A 22,239-nucleotide genomic window follows, 5' to 3' on the forward strand; every position below is an offset into this window, starting at 1 on the left:
TAATTTTGTAGTTATTGGTAGTTTAATTTACAGCTTGCAAACCACTGAAATTTTCTTTAAGGACAACAAATATGGCGCCTTTCACGATCCGTAGATTTTTTTGCTATGACGCAATAATTGTGCGTCGTCGCCTGTTGGACGTCATTACAACGAACCGTATCCATTTGTTGTGCTCCCTGAATCAAGAATGGATAGGAAATTTGAAGTTGATAACCTCGAAACGCGTCTTGAGACGCTGGAAAGTCGTATATACGGTGAAAAAAGGAACAAGGGAGGGAAACCCGTGAAGGTTTGACAATATTTTACATTAAAAATGCAGAATAGTGATTCAATTGCCTGCTAGCTTTGGCTAGCAAGCGAACGCCCTTTTTGCACACCTACTGTCTTCATACAATCAATGCTTAGACATCAATATTATGGGAAATATGAGAAGAACAGCTATGCCAGGGCATTCCGACTAAGTTAGCTACAATCCAATATTTTAATGTCGAGCGAGTAATCGCTAACTAGATAGCTACATAACTCAATGCCAGCACGGAAATAACACGGTTTATTTTCACAAGTTTTGCTTTTTACTTTATCATCTAATGCACTCTGTTCCTTAGTGCGCGGATTCCCTCTCCAGAATTCAGGCCGCCCTTACAAACACTGCAAATAAGAGGGAACGAGTGAAGATTCTACACAAAAAGAGTGAGTGACATCTTAGACAACACAACTGTGACTTGGATGGGACACATTATTAACAGGACAATCACAAAGGAAGGTCAATTGTGATTATATTTCCCACATAGTAACTAGTATATATTCTACAACCTTTTGTTCTCTGTACAGTTGAGGACCTGCTGAAGTATCTGAACCCTCAGTTCACTGACCACATCACTGTTCCTGATGCCATGAAGCTGGAATTCATCCTTGCTGGTAAGAGTTTTTAATTTAAAATTTGAGTAAATGTGGTGATTGAGTAGGCCTCCGGCGTATGGATATGTGCCTCCAGTCTCAAATTCATGCACTTGTTTCTCCCCGCAGAGGAAGACTTCCTCCTTTCCCAGGCCACCCTTCTGGAGCAGGTCAGCAACCTCCAGCCACTATTGGACAGCAACTACATCAGAGGTCAGTGCGAGGGAATTGATGTACCATTACAATATGGTCTGTGTGAAGTGATGATAGATTAAATAGTGTTTGTTAAGTTGAATGCAGCTCACTGTAAAGTTCTTATTCACAGATGTGCCAGAGCATGCCACCAAGCTACAGCGTTTGTCTCAGATTCACATCAAAGAGCAGGTATGAACCCCCCCCTTTTCTTGATTTTGTCTTCCTCACAAGACACTGTAATTCACAAAAGTCAATCTAGCGTATCTTAGTGACACCATTCTTGTCATTTTCTCAAAGGACCAAACTGAGGCCCAGTCCCTAGAGGTGAAGAAGCTGTTTGAGGAGTATAACAAAATGGTACCTTTCCTTCATTATAATAGCAAATAATCGAATTATTGAAATGAATAAATAACACTGATCAAGCCAGAGGAAAATATATCTGAGGTTAGCTAGTGAAACTGTCGAGTACATTGGCTGTCTTGTCTCCTGACCTCCTCGGTCAGATGAATAAGCGTGAGTGGTTGCTAAAAGTAATTACCTAGATTGTGTTTTCTGTCAAGTCATGTTGAACTCTGAGAAATGTCTAGTCTGTGCTAATGGAATGAACTGCCCAGCCCACCAAATTCTTTGAACTTTGACAGATGTTCCTGCTGTCCAAGCAGTTCACCCAGTGGGATGAGAGCCTGCGGAAAGTGGAGGAGGCAAAGGGAATCCGTCAAGTGGAGTAGCGATTATGTCCAGTGATGACCATTATGACAACGTCACAGCATGATGTCAATTGTCCGAAATGCACATTAATGTAACTTGCTGGATATTATTGTTATTTATTTACAGCTACATCTAGAGACATTTGCATAACTTAAAAAATATATATATATATATCTCCTCTTTGTACATTTATTCAACATAGAATGTACCCATGCATTCCAACTCTGCAACACTGCTCCAGGCAGTCACAAGACTGCTTTCTTTCTGGGTCGCTTGACAGTAGAGCATAGAGAAGAATTTGCACACTAACTTAATTCTTCTTCCTCAAAGTCTTGGTTTTAAATGGTTTTATATCAGACATGACTGCAAATGTAAAGTAATTGCAATAAAATCCATACTGGTCAACATTAACTATTTGGTTTATTTCTGTTTGTGCAATACTTTGTTCAATATATTGTTATAAAACTAATGTCCGAAACTTAAACTGTGCCTGAGAGTATTTTTCTGATGTTTGCATTTAATTACATGTATTTCAAAAAACATCTAGGACTACGAAGAGAAGACGTTTTACAATCGGAGATGCAATTGATCCATTGTAAAAACGTAGTTTTAGTCAAGGTAGGTTTCCATCCAATTTGCGACAGATTTTAATGCGAAACTTCTAAAATCTGCATAAAATAGTATGCGCATTTTCCTACCAGAGATGTGTTTCCATGAAAAGGATTTATTGCGGATAAAAGCCTGCGCGTAATGAAGTAGTGGACATAAAATAACGTTTATTGTAAAATGTCCATGTACCGAATGAAAAATACAAGTTCACTGGGTTTCCATTTTCAATTCTATTGATGGTTTTGTCAAGCTGTTGTGTTACATATCAAATGTGCCCACTTTTGCCAACTGCTCGACAGCTGCGTGTAGGCTACCTACATTATGAGATTATTATGGATAACAGCCACATCGACCATTATGTCACCAGAATAAGACCCTCGATATGTTTTGGAAAGGAGCATCAAGCTCATCACGTACAGTCATCACCCTGTTAAATTCATAATTTATTTTATCTGTAGCCTCAAACTGCATGGTTTCCCGAGTCGTAGTGGGACCACACAACATATCATCGCGTGACTCAATATTTGCCCATAAAGAGATCTCCACCGCAATTTCTCACATAATTGATTTTATCAACGCAAATAGAGCCCACTATTTCGAACGAACAAGTTGTCTGTCGGTATTTATTCAATTGTACCGGCATATCCTAATTCCATCAGCCCGTTCGTGATATTTTTCATGAGGCAGTTAATTTATCCACATGAAATGGTTGGATGGAAACCTAGTTATAGATATGTCTAGTATTCAAACAATTTTCAAATTGTGGGACAGAATCAACAAACATTTTGACTTCCCCTTGCCACTTCAAGTCACGAGCTTGCTATTGTTATAGAGAGAATTTGTTTTCGCACACTACTCGCGTCTTCTATCCTCGCCTTCTCAACCCCAATTGGACGAGGAAAAAACAGAGGTCCTTCCAATGGGTTTGAAGAAGGGAGAAGGAGGCGAAGAGAGAGGAGACGATTGAGATTCTCCCGCTGTCTAGCACGCGCTCGGTAAATGTGGACAATTTGGCAGCAGATGGGGGAAATTTTCATTGTAATTGATTAGTCCTTCTTGTCTAAAACTTGCACCATTGGTTATGTAGGTAAATCTTTTTCTGCAGACAATATCTGAAATGCAGACAAAAATATTGCGAAATACAGGCAGACACTCTATCCTATTATTGGGCAATAGTAATGAGTAATGTAATTAATTGTAATGAGTAACGTATTCTTATTAAATTTACGTATGGGCAAACATCTGTTTTGTTGGGGCTCGTTTCCATGGACGTGGTTCATACTAATTAGAAACCAATAATACGGAAACTGAAAATGTGTATCAATTTCTTCATTGTAGCATTTTACTCTATGCGTTACCAGCACAATTACAACAAATATTTGGGTTCGTTTGGTGAAATACCCCTGGATGATTAAAAGATGTTGGTATAAATACACATCAACCCCCCGCTTTCACCCGAGTGGTAGCGGTAGGAGGGCACGTACGTACGTAGTCAGTTACAGTCTCAGCCGCCAATCGACTCGAGGGAGGGACCATGTTGACATAAGGAGTAGAATCGTTTGTTTGGAGCGGCACAACCATGGACAAGACTGCCGTGGTAAAAGTCGGTGCAGCGGCCAGTGCCAGTGTATGTGCCCTGTTCGGAGGTGTGGTTCTCGCCCAGTACATGTTCGCCAAGAAGAAGAGAGCGGGAAAGAAAACAAAGATCATCGAGATGGTGAGTGGACTCGCGCGTGCTGTTCATGCGCGCATTGCGCAGTCGCGGATGTTCATAAAGATAACAAGGGTGGTTTAGAGGTCATTATTTGCTAGCTCGCTATCATGGTGTCACGAAAAGCTGTCAAAACGTGACATGACTAATCTGACGCTGTTTGTTAGCTAGTCCTATTGTAATAATATTTTTGTTCAAAGAATGTAGGTACAGTGGTTTGTTTCCGAGTTATGCAAAGCCCCCTTCTGCTCTAACCTCGAGCCCCCTGTCCAAAATGACAACTAAATAAGTTTTGAAGCCAAAGTAGTCTGCCTATCAAACAATTTCAACTGGTATGTCAACATACGGACTTACAGATCAGGTGTGTGAGTTTTACTTTTCACATTGCTTGTCCTCAAGCATCATTGCTAGATAAATGTTTTGATTCTGTAAGGTCCATTCTCAATTTTAGGACATGTAGCCTACCATCTGTTAGTCACTTCGATTTCCGAGAGTGGAAGACTCCCCTCTCGTCTCTAACATGTAACGTTAGGCTCACTTTTTTTGCGAACAGCCCCATCACATGTCAGACTGTTGAATTAATTTAATTTGAACGTACTTTACTTGTTCACAGATTTTTGTATAGAAGATAATCTAAGACACAATATCCAGAGTAGTGTCATTAACCTGACTTTCAGTACGCTGGTCTGTATGTCGGTTTGTCTTTTCAATGCTGAAACAATTCGCACAGGACTTGCCCAATATGTCAACAATGGCCGAGTTTAACCTAAGCACAGATCAAACATTGTACCACGCAATTAACTGACAGATTCCACAAGCACTTTCAGCTATTTGCGAAGGAACGGGCTTTGATAGACAAAAGTTCGGTTACATTCTGCTATTTATATATTGTGCATCACGTTAAATGCATCAGGAGATGGAAAGTACAAGCAACAGAACCTACAAGGCGCTGCAAAAAGTTGGGTTAACTACACTTTCCTGTGGTTAAACCTATTTACACTTCCTACTGTCAAAAAGGACCAACACCAAGGACAACCAGTAAAGTAATTTTTAAAAGATGCACTATGCAGAAATCGTTCAGCCATTTTCTGGTTATTAAAATTCTAATAGTTCGCCTAAATTCAGTTTGTGACGAAGCAAGTATAGTGTAGAGAATCGTTGTAACATCTAAACTGCTGTGAAATCTATTTTCCATAACCAAAAATATAGTATTTGAAGCTGGTGTACAAACCTGAAAGGGAAAAAGAAGCAAAAACTAAACTCAAGAACAGAAAGCATAGAAATAGCACACACAACATATCTACCGCTTCTTAGACTTGCTTTCCATGAGAATGACTGACAGATTTATAACACGTTTCTATGTGAATTTGATTGTGTTGCCCAGAAAGTTATATATTGCAGCTTTAAATATCATTGCATTCAACATTCTGGTTTACAGCAACTTCTTTCAGGCTGATGTTTAGACAACCTACCATCAAAGGGTACCACTGAGGATTTGTTAACATGTTGGGCCTCAGCCTAGGTTAGATTTAGTGACTATCTGGATCAGATGACAAATGTATCTCAGTGAATGGCGGGGCAGGGAGTGGACCTGGGTCGCTGCCATGAAAGGCAAACACCCTATGCGTCTCGCCAATCAGATTAACCTACTTGGTGGGTATTGTAATGTGGCCATATAGCGAGGATCGCTACACTGCCCCCCCCTTAAAACAGGAAGGCACGTCCCCGTGCTTTGACTTCTCGGCCCCCTCACATATCCGGGCAGCGCGTTCCGATGGCCTCACGGCCGCCCTCCTACTTCTGATACCACTGTAGCGAACTGCGGGGCAGGGAAGTGAACCTTTATAGAGTCCATGCCCTGACAAATTGGGGCAAAAGGGGGTGCAACTCAATATTAGGATGTTGTTCCCAATGTTTAGTATACTTGGTGTATGTCAATATTCTAATCCTGAAGATACCTTTTGGTATTCTATTTCACAGAACCTAGGTAGTAGGCCTAGGGGTGGGCATGACATTTAGTGTGTTGACCCATTCATTCACACTGAACTTCTTCCAGGAATGACCTGCTGTCTGCTTTATTCCCTGCTTTCTGACTGGGGCTCTATTTAGGCAACCTTTGCTCTCTGCTTTTTTATTTTTTTTTTTTTTTATTTTTTACAATGTCCCCAGAATGGGAAGGACATCCGCTTTTGATGATGGCTCAACTGTTGTAAGAACACACATCCACTCCACAGTAACCATTTGTAGCAGGTGTGCTCATGTAGCCTGATGTCACAGCCCACAGTGGTGTCCTGTTGGTCAATGATGGGCATTTACTAAACTCAGCAAAAAAAAGGACATTTTCAGGGTAATAAAATCAAAAGTAACAGTCGGTATCTGGTGTGGACACCAGCTGCATTAAGTACTGCAGTGCGCATCCTACTCATGGACTGCACCAGATTTGCCAGTTCTTGCTGTGAACTTGCAGGTGCCACCAAGGAACCTGCAAGTTCCCAGACATTTCTGGGGGGAATGGCCCTAGCCCTCACCCTCCGATCCAACAGGTCCCGGATGTGCTCAATGGGATTGAGATCCGGGCTCTTCCCTGGCCATGGCAGAACACTGACATTCCTGTCTCGCAGGAAATCACGCACAGAATGAGCAGTATGGCTGGTGGCATTGTCATGCAGGAGGGTGATGTCAGGATGAGCCTACAGGAAGGATACCACATGAGGGAGGAGGATGTCTTCCCTGTAACGCACAGCGTTGAGATTGCCTGCAATGACGACAAGCTCAGTCCGATAATGCTGTGACACACCGCCCCAGACCATGACGGACCCTCCACCTCTAAATCGATCCATCTCCAGAGTACAGGCCTCGGTGTAACGCTCATTCCTTCAACGATAAATGTGAATCCGACCATCACCCCTGGTGTAACAAAACCGCGACTCGTCAGTGAAGAGCACTTTTTCGCCAGTCTGGTCCGGCGATGGTGGGTTTGTGCTAAAGGTCGACCAATTTAATCGGAATGGCCGATTTTTTTTTTATTTTTTTATTTATTTTATATATATTATATTTTATTCATTTATTTATTTTTTATTTATTTATTTTTATTTTTTTAAATTGGGGCCGATTTGAAGTTTTCGTAATCTGCGTTTTTAGACACCGATTGTGGCCTATTACATTGCACTCCACGAGGAGACTGCGTGGCAGACTGACTACCTGTTATGCGAGTGCAGCAAGAAGCCAAGGTAAGTTGCTAGCTAGCATAAAACGTATATTGTAAAAAACAATCAATCTTAACATAATCACTAGTTAACTACACATGGTTGATGATATTCCGAGTTAATTTAATTAGGACAAGCTAGTTAATTAAACCGGCACCGCATTGATTATCATCGAATCACAGCCTACTTCGCCAAATGGGGGGTGATTTAACAAGCGCATTTGTGAAAAAATTACTGTTGCACCAATAAACCTAACCATAAACAGCAATGCCTTTTGTTAAAATCAAATCAAAGTTTATTTGTCACGTGCGCTGAATACAACAGGTGTAGGCTGACTTACAGGCTCCAACCTATAGTGCAAAAAAGGTATTTGGTGAACAATGGGTAGATAAAGAAATAAAACAACAGTAAAAAGACAGGCTATAAAAGTAGCGAGGCTACATAGACACCGGTTAGTCAGGCTGATTGAGTATTATGTATGTACATATGGTTAAAGTGACTGCATATATGATGAACCGAGAGTAGCAGTAGTGTGAAAGAGGGGTTGGTGGGACTCAATGCAGATAGCCCGGTTAGCCAATGTGCGGGAGCACTGGTTGGTCGGCCCAATTGAGGTAGTATGTACATGAATGTATAGTTAGTGACTGCATATGATTAACAGCAGCAGTGTAAAAAGAGGGGTTGGTGGGTGGCACACAATACAAATAGTCCGGGTAGCCATTTGATTACCTGTTCAGGAGTCTTATGCCTATTTTTAAACCTGCATATTTAGTTAATATTGCCTGCTTACATGAATTTCTTTTATCTAGGGAAATTGTCACTTGTCTTGTGTTCCGTGCAAGCAGAGTCCGGGTATATGCAGCAGTTTGGGCCGCCTGGCTCGTTGCGAACTCTAATTAATTTGCCGGAATTGTACATAATTATGACATAACATTGAAGGTTGTGCAATGTAACAGCAATATTTAGACTTAGCGATGCCACCCGTTAGATAAAATACAGAACGGAAAGAATAAACGTTTTGTTTTCAAAATTATAGTTTCTGGATTTGACCATATTAATGACCTACGGCTCGTATTTTTGTGTGTTATTATGTTAGTCTATGATTTGATAGCAGTCTGACTGAGCGATGTTAGGCAGCAGCAGCAGGCTCTTAAGCATTCATTCAAACAGCACTTTCATGTATTTGCCAGCAGCTCTTAGCTGTGTTTCAAGCATTGCACTGTTTGACTTCAAGTCTATCAACTCCCGAGATTAAGCTGGTGTAACCGATGTGAAATGGCTCGTTAGTTAGCGGGGTGCGAGCTAATAGTGTTTCAATCGGTGACGTCACTCGATCGAAGACCTTGAAGTAGTTGTTTCCGTTGCTCTGCAAGGGCTGCGGCTTTTGTGGAGCAATGCTTCGAGGGTGGCTGTTGTCGACGTGTCCCTGGTTCGAGCCCAGGTAGGGGCGAAGAGAGCGACAGAAGCTATACTGTTACTGGCAATACTAAAGTGCCTATAAGAACATCCAATAGTCAAAGGTATATGAAATACAAGTGGTTAGAGAGAAATAGTCCTATAATAAATACAACCTAAAACTTCTTACCTGGGAATATTGAAGACTCATGTTAAAAGGAACCACCAGATTTTATATGTTCTCATGTTCTGAGCAAGGAACTTAAACGTTAGCTTTTTTACATGGCACATATTGCACTTTTACTTCTCCAACACTTTGTTTTTGCGTTATTTAAACCAAATTGAACATGTTTCATTATTTGAGGTTAAATTAACTTTATTGATGTTAATATAATACTTCTCTGGGATAAGTGGGACGGTAGCGTCCCACCTCGCCAACAGCCAGTGAAATTGCAGGTCGCCAAATTCAAAACAACAGAAATCCCATAATTAAAATTCCTCAAACATACAAGTATTATACACAATTTTAAAGATAAACTTCTTGTAAATCCAGCCACAGTGTCCGATTTCAAATGGGCTTTACGGCGAAAGCACACCAAACTATTGTTAGGTCAGCACCTAACAGCCATTTTCCAGCCAAGGAGAGGGCTCACAAAAGTCAGAAATAGCGATTAAATTAATCACTAACCTTTGATCTTCATCAGATGGCACTCACAGGACTTCGTGTTACACAATAAATGTGTGTTTTGTTCGATAAAGTTAATCTTTATGTCCAAAAACCTAATTCGAAATTGGTGTGTTATGTTCAGGAATGCATTGTCTCAAACACACATCCATTGAAAGTGCAGAGAGCCACATCAAATTACAGAAATACTCATAATAAACATTGATAAAAGATACAAGTGTTATGCATGGAATTATAGATAAACTTCTCCTTAATGCAACTGCTGTGTCAGATTTCAAAATGGCTTTACGGTGAAAGCACACCTTGAGATTGTTAGGTCAGCGCTAGTCACAGAAAATCATACAGCCATTTTCCAAAGGAGAGGTGTCAGGAAAGTCAGAAATAGCGATTCACTCCCAGGAATCCCAGTTCCACAATAAATGTTTATTTTGTTTGATAAAGTCCATTTATGTCCAAACACCTCCTTTTTGTTTGTGCTTTTAGCCCCGTAATTCATAATGCGCAATCACTTGTTCAGATGAAATGTCAAAAGTTCTATTACAGTTCGTAGAAACATGTCAAACAATATATAGAATCAATCTTTAGGATGTTTCTAACCTCTCTGGGATATGTGGGACGCTAGCGTCCCACCTGGCCAAAAGCCAGAGTAAATGCAGAGCGCCAAATTCAAATAAATTACTATAAAAATCAAACTTTCATGAAATCACACGTAAGATACCAAATTAAAGCTACACGTGTTGTGAATCCAGCCAACGTGTCAGATATCATCAAGGCTTTTCGGCGAAAGCAAACGATGCTATTATCTGAGGATAGCACCTCCGTAAACAAATAAAGCATATTTCAACCCTGCAGGCGCGACACACGACGCAGAAATAAAAATATAAATCATGCCTTTTGACGAGCTTCTTCTGTTGGCACTCCAATATGTCCCATAAACATCACAAATGGTCCCTTTGTTCGATTAATTCCGTCGATATATATATATCCAAAATGTCCATTTATTTGGCTAGTTTGATCCAGAAAAACACCGGTTCCAACTTGCTTAACGTGATTACAAAATATCTCATAAGTTAACTGTAAACTTTGCCAAAACATTTCAAACTACTTTTGTAATACAACTTTAGGTATTTTTTTTAACGGAAATAATCGATAAAATTCAAGACTGGATGATCTGTGTTCAATACAGGAAGAAAACAAACTGACGCTACCTTTCTGGTCACGCGCCTCTAACAAACAGTACGCTTGAAGTCACCCTCGTTTTGAACAGGGCTACTTCTTCATTACACAAAGGAAAAACCTCAACCAATTTCTAAAGACTGGTGACATCCAGTGGAAGCGGTAGGAACTGCAAGAAGGTCCCTTAGAAATCTGGATTCCCAATGAAAACCCATTGAAAAGAGTGACTTCAGACAAAAAGAATCTGAATGGTTTTTCCTCAGTTTCGCCTGTTACATAAGTTCTCTTATACTCAGACATGATTCAAACAGTTTTAGAAACTTCAGTGTTTTCTATCCAAATCTACTAATAATATGCATATCTTATCTTCTGGGGATGAGTAGCAGGCAGTTGAATTTGGGCATGCATTTCATCCGGATGTGAAAATACTGCCCCCTGTCACCAAGAAGTTAACATAAATCTTCAATAATGTTCCAACCGGAGAATGTTTTTTGTCTTTAGAAATGCAATGAAACGCAGCTACCTCACACGGGCGCACGCGTGATCAGCTCATGGCACTCTGCCAGACCTCTGGCTCAAACAGCTCCTCATGCCTTCTTGCAGCATGCCTAAGGCACGTTCACGCAGATGAGCAGGGACCCTGGGCATCTTTCTTTGTTGTTTTTCAGAGTCAGTAGGAAGGCCTCTTTAGTGTAACTGTGACCTTAGTTGCCTACCGTCTGTAAGCTGTTAGTGTCTTAACAACTGTTCCACAGGTGCATGTTCATTAATTGTTTATGGTTCACCCATGGCAAACAGTGTTTAAACCCTTTACAATGAATATCTGTGAAGTTATTTGGATTCTCATAAATTATCTTTGAAAGACAGGGTCCTGAAAGTTTACATGATTGGGTTTGGAATTGAAATGATCTCATGTATTGAACCTCATTGGCCACTAGATGGCAGGCAAGAACATTTGTAATTCTTATGCTTGCTCTCAAGTTAATAAAGACATTCACTCCACTTTCTCCATGGAGATTGTTTGCCAGTCTTACTCAGAGCTGAACTGTTTTACTTCATATTATATTTCTTTTTCAGTTTGATCTGTGTAGCTGTTTTAGAGAAATAGTGTTACTCCATGTTCTAGTATTATGGTGTGTTAAATTTTCAAGTTTAATTTGTCATGTGCCGAAAACAGTGAAATGCTTACTTACATGCCCTTAACCAACAAGGCAGTTTTAAGAAAATACCTAAACAAGTAAAATGAATGTAACAAATAATTAAAGAGCAGCAGTAAAATAACAATCTTGAAGCTATATACAGGGGGTACCGGGTAATTGAGGTAATATGTACATGTAGGTAGAGGTATTAAAGTGACTATGCATAGATAATAAACAGAGTAGCCGCAGCATGGGTGTGAATGCAGATAGTATTTTCATGATCTTACGACAACTCTTTCACTATTACTTTCAAAGTCTTACTTTGACTCCAGTATAGAACCAGTGTCTTTACATGACGGTTCGGCCTATACAGTGTGAGAGCTGTTTTGGTCTGTTTGTGTTCTGTATATGTCTGTCAAGGGTTATTTTGACTTGTTTTGTACACTAGAAGGCACTATGTTGGGCATGTGTGTGTGTGGTTAGCTAGCTGCACAGGTGACCAGGAAGGGCTAGCTGCACAGGTGACCAGGAAGGGCTAGCTGCACAGGTGACCAGGAAGGGCTAGCTGCACAGGTGACCAGGAAGGGCTAGCTGCACAGGTGACCAGGAAGGGCTAGCTGCACAGGTGACCAGGAAGGGCTAGCACATAGTTGTTACCGTATCACAGGTACAGCTTATAGAATGGATCTCTCTTTACCTTTTCTATAGGAATATGTGTATAGGAGCTATTTATATGTGCAGTAAATGGAAACTTCACCCAAAAAGAGTAACATTTGGAAAGCTGATGTTTGTGGACGTGTTATGGACTGCTCTCTCCCGTGCCTGTGGCTTTTCATAGGGAATCGCCACTACAATGTGTCGCTCAACAAAGTCTAGGCTTAAATAGTCCAAGGAAGGGTGACTGACATAAAGAGTACAGGCGTATTTTGCTGGGTTAGTGACCTTGTTTGGCTGAGGTCACAAAATGTTCTCTCTGGCTTCTCCTGTGACATGGCATGCTTATCCAGGGGTAACAGAGTTACAACCTTCCTCCTTTGTCGAGAGGGAGTTTATCTACGACAGAGCGGACTGTACCTGTGGTGATATTGTTAGCTGAAGAGCTCTTACAGCAGACACTGTCCACTTTACTGTCTACTTATTGATATTTATGAGGTGTGGAGTATAGGGCGAAGGGGATCTGTCTGTTTCTCTTAGACTTTCTTTCAAGGGGTAAGACCTCTAAAAGGACCATTTCTACTCCACCCCAGAGCCAATACTATTTTAGGTTTTTCAGTGGGCATGACAAATTAAGAGAAATGCATGTTATTAAGCTATCATTGCAATGTGGATGATACTTTGGCAAACTAAATGGGGCCCAACCACAGCCCTACTTTAATCACAGAGCAGCACACGCAGCTTATCAGAATGCTGTTCTAGGGAAATGAGTGTCCAAGCCTGCCTGGCAAAGTCACCATTTTGGCTCAGTCAACTGTTGTGAGCAGCATGCCGTTTTGCTGCAGAAATGTTCAGTAGATTATCTTACATTGACTGATTCACCCAGTAGAACCTCTCTTCCCTATATCTGTGTAGGCATAATGCTGACACAAATGCACAGGTAAATGGAAATGCCTCAAAGCACATCTTCCACTCTGTTGCCCAATGGCTGATGGTGGACTGAATGCAGACTACTACAAATTAACTCCAGCCCTGTGTCCTCTGTAACCTTTTGACTTTAGTGAACAAGACTGGGGGTGAGGATGAGACATGCTCCACTGTAGAAAGGAATGTTGAGCCAGCACTTTCACGGATGTGAAAGTTACAAACTGACAATAGGTTTTAAATGCTGTTTCCCCCCAGAAAATAAAATATTCAGGTGAGGCAGAATTGCCAACACCTGATGTTTGACAGTTTTCCAAGGATTGTTGAAAGGGTAGGCCTCGCCTATTTATGAGGGACTTATTTTTAAATTTTTTTAGATTGGGTGGGACATGTTTTTGTTTATCCTTGTAGTTTTAAATGTCTTCTAAAAAGACTGCATTAGTGTATCAGGTTTTAACCTACTGCCCCAAGGCTTGAGTGAGGAGGTTGGATTTCTCACCTACATATGATACCAGTGTTAGAAACCCAACAGTCACCATGGTATAAATGCAGACCTGAATATGATTGGCCAGCCCTTACGTTGTATTTGCCCAATGTTTATTGGATAGGTGTGTGTGTAGTCTTATTTTGGGGAGATGTGTTTAGAATGCTCTGCCTGAGTTGGGCCTATTGAAAGGTGGTATGTGACCCTGCAGCTGAGGTAGGGTTTCTCATGTAATGACTGTCCTAACACTGAGGAGCTCTTAGATATTGCCATGCTCACGTGCTTTTCGGAACTGAAATTTCTGACTTGCTAATTTGTTTTAGTTATACACGTGCCTCGGTCAACAAATCAGCAAGTTAGAAATGTCAGCGTTCCGACTAGCATGTGAACGCGGCATATAACCAGAGAGAGCAGAGTGGATGAACCATGACCCGTGGACCCTGGTATTCCATAACCATGCACACACAAATTATGTTTGGGGCAGAGTAGGGGTCTTAATGTGTGTGTGCTCTGCGTTGCAGAAATGCACCTCAGTGTTTCATCCCTGGCCTGGCAATAATCCAGACAAGTGTTAGGGCTCTTTCTGTTGCATCATGTGATTGTAATGGATTCCCGTTACAGTACCTCTTAAAAGCTGAGGGGTCAGGGGTTAAAGGTAAACTACTGCCATGGGGCTATTCCATGTTACACCTCATCTACCTATGTTTTTTAAGATGTTCATTTAATCTTTGTCATGTGTTTGACACATTGAAGCTGTGTGTGAGTTGTTCATTTGCGTGTCAGTGCGCTTGCCATGCCTCTTACAAAGGGGAGGGAATATCTGATCCAATCTAAGTTGGGTGACGGCCTCTCTTGCGTTGCCTATATAAGCCCTCTGCTGACAGAACCTTTTCTTCACATGTTTTGCGCAAGACCAGAGGAAAAGGTAAGTGTGTGTGCTGTTGGTCAGAACCCTGCAGTTAGCACCAGTGACAAATTGCTCTAGAGGGTCAGAAAATGACTAGGCTGCAAATGATGTGTATTTAACGTTTATGGGTTGGAGAAAGGATGTACTGAGTGCATGGAAGAAGATGGGAATTAATGGATGATTATGTAGTCTATACTGTACAATATTAGAGGGTGTATTAATAGTTGATAGTTAAATAGGTATGACTGGTATTCGGCGCTCTTGAGTGTGGATTCTGCTAACTAAGTTTATATCTAATATTCAAGAATGAGTTAAAGGTGTCGTCTGTTTTTTTTTTATGACCAATGTATCTAGAACGGTGTATTTATTAGACTGCGACGCGTGACATTGTGTAAACAACTCCAATGTACCAAAGGAGAGGGTGTTCTGTTCCATGGATCAGGAATGTACATCTCTCAGAAGACTTAAAGGAGCCCTGAGCCCCAGTGTGTTACATTAAGTGGAGTGAGAGGGGTGAGAAGGGATTCCCAACTTCATCCCAGTCATAACCCTGGACATGTCCACTGATACCACAGAACAGTCTTGGTACGCTGTTGCATACCTCTTTGATGGGTGTGTGTGTGCACAAAGTTTGTTCATGGGGTGTCTGCTATTTCCATAGTCAAACACTCTGGTGACAGAATACCCAGGTATCTAGTTTGCACTAGAGGTTGACCGATTATGATTTTTAACACCGATACCAATTTATTGGAGGACCAAAAAAACTCAGATGGCGAAGTAGGCTGGGATTCAATGATAAATTAACAGGCACCGCATTGATTATATGCAATGCAGGACAAGCTAGTTATAGTAATATCATAAACCATATGTAGTTTATTTTTTATGTAAGATCAGTTTAATGCTAGCTAGCAACTTACCTTGGCTCCTTGCTGCACTCGCATAACAGGTGGTCAGCCTGCCAAGCAGTTTTCTCGTGGAATGCAATGTAATCGGTTTTGAAATCGGCCATGCCGATTTAATCGGTCGACCTCTAGTTTACACCCCCTATCTTCCCCAGCTCCACCCCATCAGTCAAGGTTGGCCTTTATTAGCAACCTTAAAAATGCACTCAAGGGGAGAAAAGTGTGTGTGTGTTCGTACCAGCTGGAGGTTGTATTCATGGTTTGTTACATCCCTGCCCTGACATTTTCAACAGGGCTTCAACTGAGCTATAGATCTGTCTCTCTCATTTCTTCACCTGAACCTAGTTCACCTGAACCTAGTTCATTGCCTGATCGTTAGACCAAGTCAAGTAGGTAACATTCAATAGAAAATATTGGTGTCTGCAGCCCTGGAAGTTGTTTGTGATTCAGGTCTCCTCCCTCCTGGCCTGGGACTTGTTTGGATGGTGATCAGTTATGTATGGAAGAAGGAGCCATAACATCAGCTGTTTCACTGCTCTGGGCCTTGGGAAATGGGGGGCTGGGGCACGAGGGGAGAGGGGAGAGGGGTGTTGTGATATCCAGTTAGTCTACTCCTGGCTCCTCTTACCTTTGCTCAAAAAATGGCGGTGATCTTTTAAACTCGACCCGCGCTCCACCAAATACTAACCATATGCCCAACTCAAGTTAACTTCAATACGTTTTTTTATTATTGAGTCCTCCCCTCCCGGAGGGGTGTGCTTTTCAATGATTGAGTTGTGATATTATCGATTCAGTGACGGGTGTGACATGCTACTCTTAAAAGTATATTAGAAGCATACTTAACGATCTCTTTCTGTGTCTTTCGCCCTCTCCATCTCTCAGATGCCAGAGTTTGAGAAGAACACGGTCCACATGAGGGATCCAGAGCGGGTGGAGCAGATCATCTGTGGCATGATCAAGGGTGGCGCCTCCAAACTACAGGTACAGTAGGAGGGGAAGGGTGTGCAAAGAGAGATGGGCCGTTCGTATTGGATGAACAGTGACACCCTGTGGTGACAGTATGATGACCAGAGTTATCACTGACTCCCCTCATGGCTCTCCTGGTTTGTTTTCAGGTCATCACTGACTTTGACATGACGTTAAGCCGGTTCGCAGTCAATGGCAAACGCTGCCCCACGTGTCATGGTAAGTACAACATAAAACCAGCTCAACATTTACTGGGATTCTAAATAAGTTACCTGCCTATGACTGTCTCTGGCCTATCCATCTGACCAAAGTCTTCCTTTCCACATAGATATCATTGACAACTGCAAGCTTGTCACCGAAGATTGTAGGACGAAGGTTTGTTTGATGTTACTATTGCGTAATAGTATTTGTAGGCGTCACGAAAGCATAAATATACTAGCATATGTGTTAACGCTAATTGATTTTCTGTCTGTCTTTTAGTTACTGGAGCTTAAGAACACATATTACCCCATAGAGATTGACCCCCATCTAACGATGGAGGAGAAGTATCCATTTATGGTAGAATGGTGAGTAGACGCACGCACGCTCACACGCGCGTGCACAATTGCTACCGCTAAGGCACACTCTGTGTGTGTTGACAGGTATTTTAAGTCCCACACATTACTGGTGGAGCAGAGGCTGCAGAAGGACAAACTCTCAGAAGTGGTGAGAGACTCAGACGCCTGCCTGAGGTAAGACCTGATAGAAAATAGCTTGCGCGTCTGTCCCAGAGGGAGGGCTACGGGGGGTTTTAATGCTTACGCGTCTGTCCCAGAGGGAGGGCTACGGGGGGTTTTAATGCTTATGCGTCTGTCCCACAGGGAGGGCTATGGGAGGTTTTAATGCTTATGCGTCTGTCCCACAGGGAGGGCTATGGGGGGTTTTAATGCTTATGCGTCTGTCCCACAGGGAGGGCTATGGGGGTTTTAATGCTTATGCGTCTGTCCCACAGGGAGGGCTATGGGGGGTTTTAATGCTTATGCGTCTGTCCCACAGGGAGGGCTATGGGGGGTTTTAATGCTTATGCGTCTGTCCCACAGGGAGGGCTATGGGGGTTTTAATGCTTATGCGTCTGTCCCACAGGGAGGGCTATGGGGGGTTTTAATGCTTATGCGTCTGTCCCACAGGGAGGGCTATGGGGGTTTTAATGCTTATGCGTCTGTCCCACAGGGAGGGCTATGGGGGTTTTAATGCTGATGCGTCTGTCCCACAGGGAGGGCTATGGGGGGTTTTAATGCTGATGCGTCTGTCCCACAGGGAGGGCTATGGGGGGTTTTAATGCTTATGCGTCTGTCCCACAGGGAGGGCTATGGGGGTTTTAATGCTTATGCGTCTGTCCCACAGGGAGGGCTATGGGGGGTTTTAATGCTGATGCGTCTGTCCCACAGGGAGGGCTATGGGGGGTTTTAATGCTGATGCGTCTGTCCCACAGGGAGGGCTATGGGGGTTTTAATGCTTACGCGTCTGTCCCACAGGGAGGGCTATGGGGGTTTTAATGCTTATGCGTCTGTCCCACAGGGAGGGCTATGGGGGGTTTTAATGCTTATGCGTCTGTCCCACAGGGAGGGCTATGGGGGGTTTTAATGCTTATGCGTCTGTCCCACAGGGAGGGCTATGGGGGGTTTTAATGCTTATGCGTCTGTCCCACAGGGAGGGCTATGGGGGGTTTTAATGCTTATGCGTCTGTCCCACAGGGAGGGCTATGGGGGTTTTAATGCTTATGCGTCTGTCCCACAGGGAGGGCTATGGGGGGTTTTAATGCTTATGCGTCTGTCCCACAGGGAGGGCTATGGGGGGTTTTAATGCTTATGCGTCTGTCCCACAGGGAGGGCTATGGGGGGTTTTAATGCTGATGCGTCTGTCCCACAGGGAGGGCTATGGGGGGTTTTAATGCTGATGCGTCTGTCCCACAGGGAGGGCTATGGGGGGTTTTAATGCTTATGCGTCTGTCCCACGGAGGGCTATGGCGGGTTTTAATGCTCATGCGTCTGTCCCACAGGGAGGGCTATGGGGGGTTTTAATGCTTATGCGTCTGTCCCACAGGGAGGGCTATGGGGGGTTTTAATGCTTATGCGTCTGTCCCACAGGGAGGGCTATGGGGGGTTTTAATGCTTATGCGTCTGTCCCACAGGGAGGGCTATGGGGGGTTTTAATGCTTATGAGTCTGTCCCACAGGGAGGGCTACGGGGGGTTTTAATGCTTACGCGTCTGTCCCACAAGGAGGGCTATTGGTGGTTTTAATGCTTACGCGTCTGTCGCACAGGGAGGGCTATGGGGGTTTTAATGCTTACGCGTCTGTCCCACAGGGAGGGCTATGGGGGGTTTTAATGCTTACGCGTCTGTCCCACAGGGAGGGCTATGGGGGTTTTAATGCTTACGCGTCTGTCCCACAGGGAGGGCTATGTGGGGTTTTAATGCTTATGCGTCTGTCCCACAGGGAGGGCTATGGGGGGTTTTAATGCTTATGCGTCTGTCCCACAGGGAGGGCTATGGGGGGTTTTAATGCTTATGCGTCTGTCCCACAGGGAGGGCTATGGGGGGTTTTAATGCTTATGCGTCTGTCCCACAGGGAGGGCTATGGGGGTTTTAATGCTGATGCGTCTGTCCCACAGGGAGGGCTATGGGGGTTTTAATGCTTATGCGTCTGTCCCACAGGGAGGGCTATGGGGGGTTTTAATGCTTATGCGTCTGTCCCACAGGAGGGCTATGGCGGGTTTTAATGCTCATGCGTCTGTCCCACAGGGAGGGCTATGGGGGGTTTTAATGCTTATGCGTCTGTCCCACAGGGAGGGCTATGGGGGGTTTTAATGCTTATGCGTCTGTCCCACAGGGAGGGCTATGGGGGTTTTAATGCTTATGCGTCTGTCCCACAGGGAGTGCTATGGGGGGTTTTAATGCTTATGCGTCTGTCCCACAGGGAGGGTTATGGGGGGTTTTAATGCTTATGCGTCTGTCCCACAGGGAGGGCTATGGGGGGTTTTAATGCTTATGCGTCTGTCCCACAGGGAGGGCTATGGGGGGTTTTAATGCTTATGCGTCTGTCCCACAGGGAGGGCTATGGGGGGTTTTAATGCTTATGCGTCTGTCCCACAGGGAGGGCTATGGGGGTTTTAATGCTTATGCGTCTGTCCCACAGGGAGGGTTATGGGGGTTTTAATGCTTATGCGTCTGTCCCACAGGGAGGGCTATGGGGGGTTTTAATGCTTATGCGTCTGTCCCACAGGGAGGGCTATGGGGGTTTTAATGCTTATGCGTCTGTCCCACAGGGAGGGCTATGGGGGTTTTAATGCTTATGCGTCTGTCCCACAGGGAGGGCTATGGGGGGTTTTAATGCTTATGCGTCTGTCCCACAGGGAGGGCTATGGGGGTTTTTAATGCTTATGCGTCTGTCCCACAGGGAGGGCTATGGGGGGTTTTAATGCTTATGCGTCTGTCCCACAGGGAGGGCTATGGGGGTTTTAATGCTTATGCGTCTGTCCCACAGGGAGGGCTATGGGTGGTTTTAATGCTTATACGTCTGTCCCACAGGGAGGGCTACGGGGGGTTTTAATGCTTACGCGTCTGTCCCACAGGGAGGGCTACTGGTGGTTTTAATGCTTACGCGTCTGTCCCACAGGGAGGGCTATGGGGGTTTTAATGCTTACGCGTCTGTCCCACAGGGAGTGCTATGGGGGTTTTAATGCTTATGCGTCTGTCCCACAGGGAGGGCTATGGGGGTTTTAATGCTTATGCGTCTGTCCCACAGGGAGGGCTATGGGGGTTTTAATGCTTATGCGTCTGTCCCACAGGGAGGGCTATGGGGGTTTTAATGCTTATGCGTCTGTCCCACAGGGAGGGCTATGGGGGTTTTAATGCTTATGCGTCTGTCCCACAGGGAGGGCTATGGGGGTTTTAATGCTTATGCGTCTGTCCCACAGGGAGGGCTATGGGGGGTTTTAATGCTTATGCGTCTGTCCCACAGGGAGGGCTATGGGTGGTTTTAATGCTTATGAGTCTATCCCACAGGGAGGGCTACGGGGGGTTTTAATGCTTACGCGTCTGTCCCACAGGGAGGGCTATTGGTGGTTTTAATGCTTACGCGTCTGTCCCACAGGGAGGGCTATGGGTGGTGTTAATGCTTATGCGTCTGTCCCACTGGGAGGGCTATGGGGGGTTTTAATGCTTATGCGTCTGTCCCACAGGGAGGGCTATGGGGGGTTTTAATGCTTATGCGTCTGTCCCACAGGGAGGGCTATGAGTGGTTTTAATGCTTACGCGTCTGTCCCACAGGGAGGGGGGGTTTTAATGCTTATGCGTCTGTCCCACAGGGAGGGCTATGGGGGGTTTTAATGCTTATGCGTCTGTCCCACAGGGAGGGCTATGGGGGGTTTTAATGCTTATGCGTCTGTCCCACAGGGAGGGCTATGGGGGTTTTAATGCTTATGCGTCTGTCCCACAGGGAGAGTTATGGGGGTTTTAATGCTTATGCGTCTGTCCCACAGGGAGGGCTATGGGTGGTTTTAATGCTAATGCGTCTGTCCCACAGGGAGGGCTATGGGGGGTTTTAATGCTTATGCGTCTGTCCCACAGGGAGGGCTATGGGGGTTTTAATGCTTATGCGTCTGTCCCACAGGGAGGGCTATGGGGGTTTTAATGCTTATGCGTCTGTCCCACAGGGAGGGCTATGGGGGTTTTAATGCTTATGCGTCTGTCCCACAGGGAGGGCTATGGGGGTTTTAATGCTTATGCGTCTGTCCCACAGGGAGGGCTATGGGGGTTTTAATGCTTATGCGTCTGTCCCACAGGGAGGGCTATGGGGGGTTTTAATGCTTATGCGTCTGTCCCACAGGGAGGGCTATGGGGGGTTTTAATGCTTATGCGTCTGTCCCACAGGGAGGGCTATGGGGGTTTTAATGCTTATGCGTCTTTCCCACAGGGAGGGCTATGGGTGGTTTTAATGCTTATGCGTCTGTCCCACAGGGAGGGCTATGGGGTTTTAATGCTTACGCGTCTGTCCCACAGGGAGGGCTATGGGGGGTTTTAATGCTTATGCGTCTGTCCCACAGGGAGGGCTATGGTTTTTTTAATGCTTACGCCTCTGTCCCACAGGGAGGGCTATGGTTTTTTTTAATGCTTACGCCTCTGTCCCACAGGGAGGGCTATGGGGGGTTTTAATGCTTACGCGTCTGTCCCACAGGGAGGGCTATGGGGGGTTTTAATGCTTATGCGTCTGTCCCACAGGGAGGGCTATGGGGGGTTTTAATGCTTATGCGTCTGTCCCACAGGGAGGGCTATGGGGGGTTTTAATGCTTATGCGTCTGTCCCACAGGGAGGGCTATGGGGGGTTTTAATGCTTATGCGTCTGTCCCACAGGGAGGGCTATGGGGTTTTAATGCTTACGCGTCTGTCCCACAGGGAGGGCTATGGGGGGTTTTAATGCTTATGCGTCTGTCCCACAGGGAGGGCTATGGCGGGTTTTAATGCTTATGCGTCTGTCCCACAGGGAGGGCTATGGGGGTTTTAATGCTTATGCGTCTGTCCCACAGGGAGGGCTATGGGGGGTTTTAATGCTTATGCGTCTGTCCCACAGGGAGGGCTATGGGGGTTTTAATGCTTATGCGTCTGTCCCACAGGGAGGGCTATGGGGGTTTTAATGCTTACGC

General features: G+C 44.3%; 2 protein-coding genes across 3 annotated transcripts in view; both read left to right on the plus strand.

The window, feature by feature from the left end:
* Positions 1-127: 127 nt before the first annotated feature.
* On the plus strand, positions 128-2,211 carry LOC135520278 (dynactin subunit 3-like). The gene is made up of 7 exons (XM_064945702.1): positions 128-289; positions 606-690; positions 832-918; positions 1,027-1,110; positions 1,223-1,281; positions 1,390-1,449; positions 1,734-2,211. Exons 1-7 carry the CDS (start codon positions 188-190, stop codon positions 1,818-1,820), a joined length of 564 nt encoding a protein of 187 aa, XP_064801774.1. The 5' UTR covers positions 128-187; the 3' UTR covers positions 1,821-2,211.
* Positions 2,212-3,904: 1,693 nt separating this feature from the next.
* Positions 3,905-22,239, plus strand: part of LOC135520279 (cytosolic 5'-nucleotidase 3-like) — a 28,998-nt gene continuing 10,663 nt past the window's right edge. Inside the window, exons 1-6 of one of the 2 annotated variants that reach the window (XM_064945703.1) lie at positions 3,905-4,126; positions 16,475-16,573; positions 16,708-16,777; positions 16,887-16,933; positions 17,039-17,124; positions 17,200-17,289. In XM_064945703.1, coding sequence (XP_064801775.1) covers positions 3,989-4,126; positions 16,475-16,573; positions 16,708-16,777; positions 16,887-16,933; positions 17,039-17,124; positions 17,200-17,289 — 530 coding nt within the window. In that variant the 5' untranslated portion in view covers positions 3,905-3,988. Of the gene's footprint in view, positions 4,127-14,684; positions 14,709-16,474; positions 16,574-16,707; positions 16,778-16,886; positions 16,934-17,038; positions 17,125-17,199; positions 17,290-22,239 lie in introns of those variants that run through there. The other variant, XM_064945704.1, reaches the window with a different exon arrangement.

The sequence above is a fragment of the Oncorhynchus masou genome, chromosome 29, assembly GCF_036934945.1.
Source record: "Oncorhynchus masou masou isolate Uvic2021 chromosome 29, UVic_Omas_1.1, whole genome shotgun sequence".
NCBI lineage: Eukaryota > Metazoa > Chordata > Actinopteri > Salmoniformes > Salmonidae > Oncorhynchus > Oncorhynchus masou.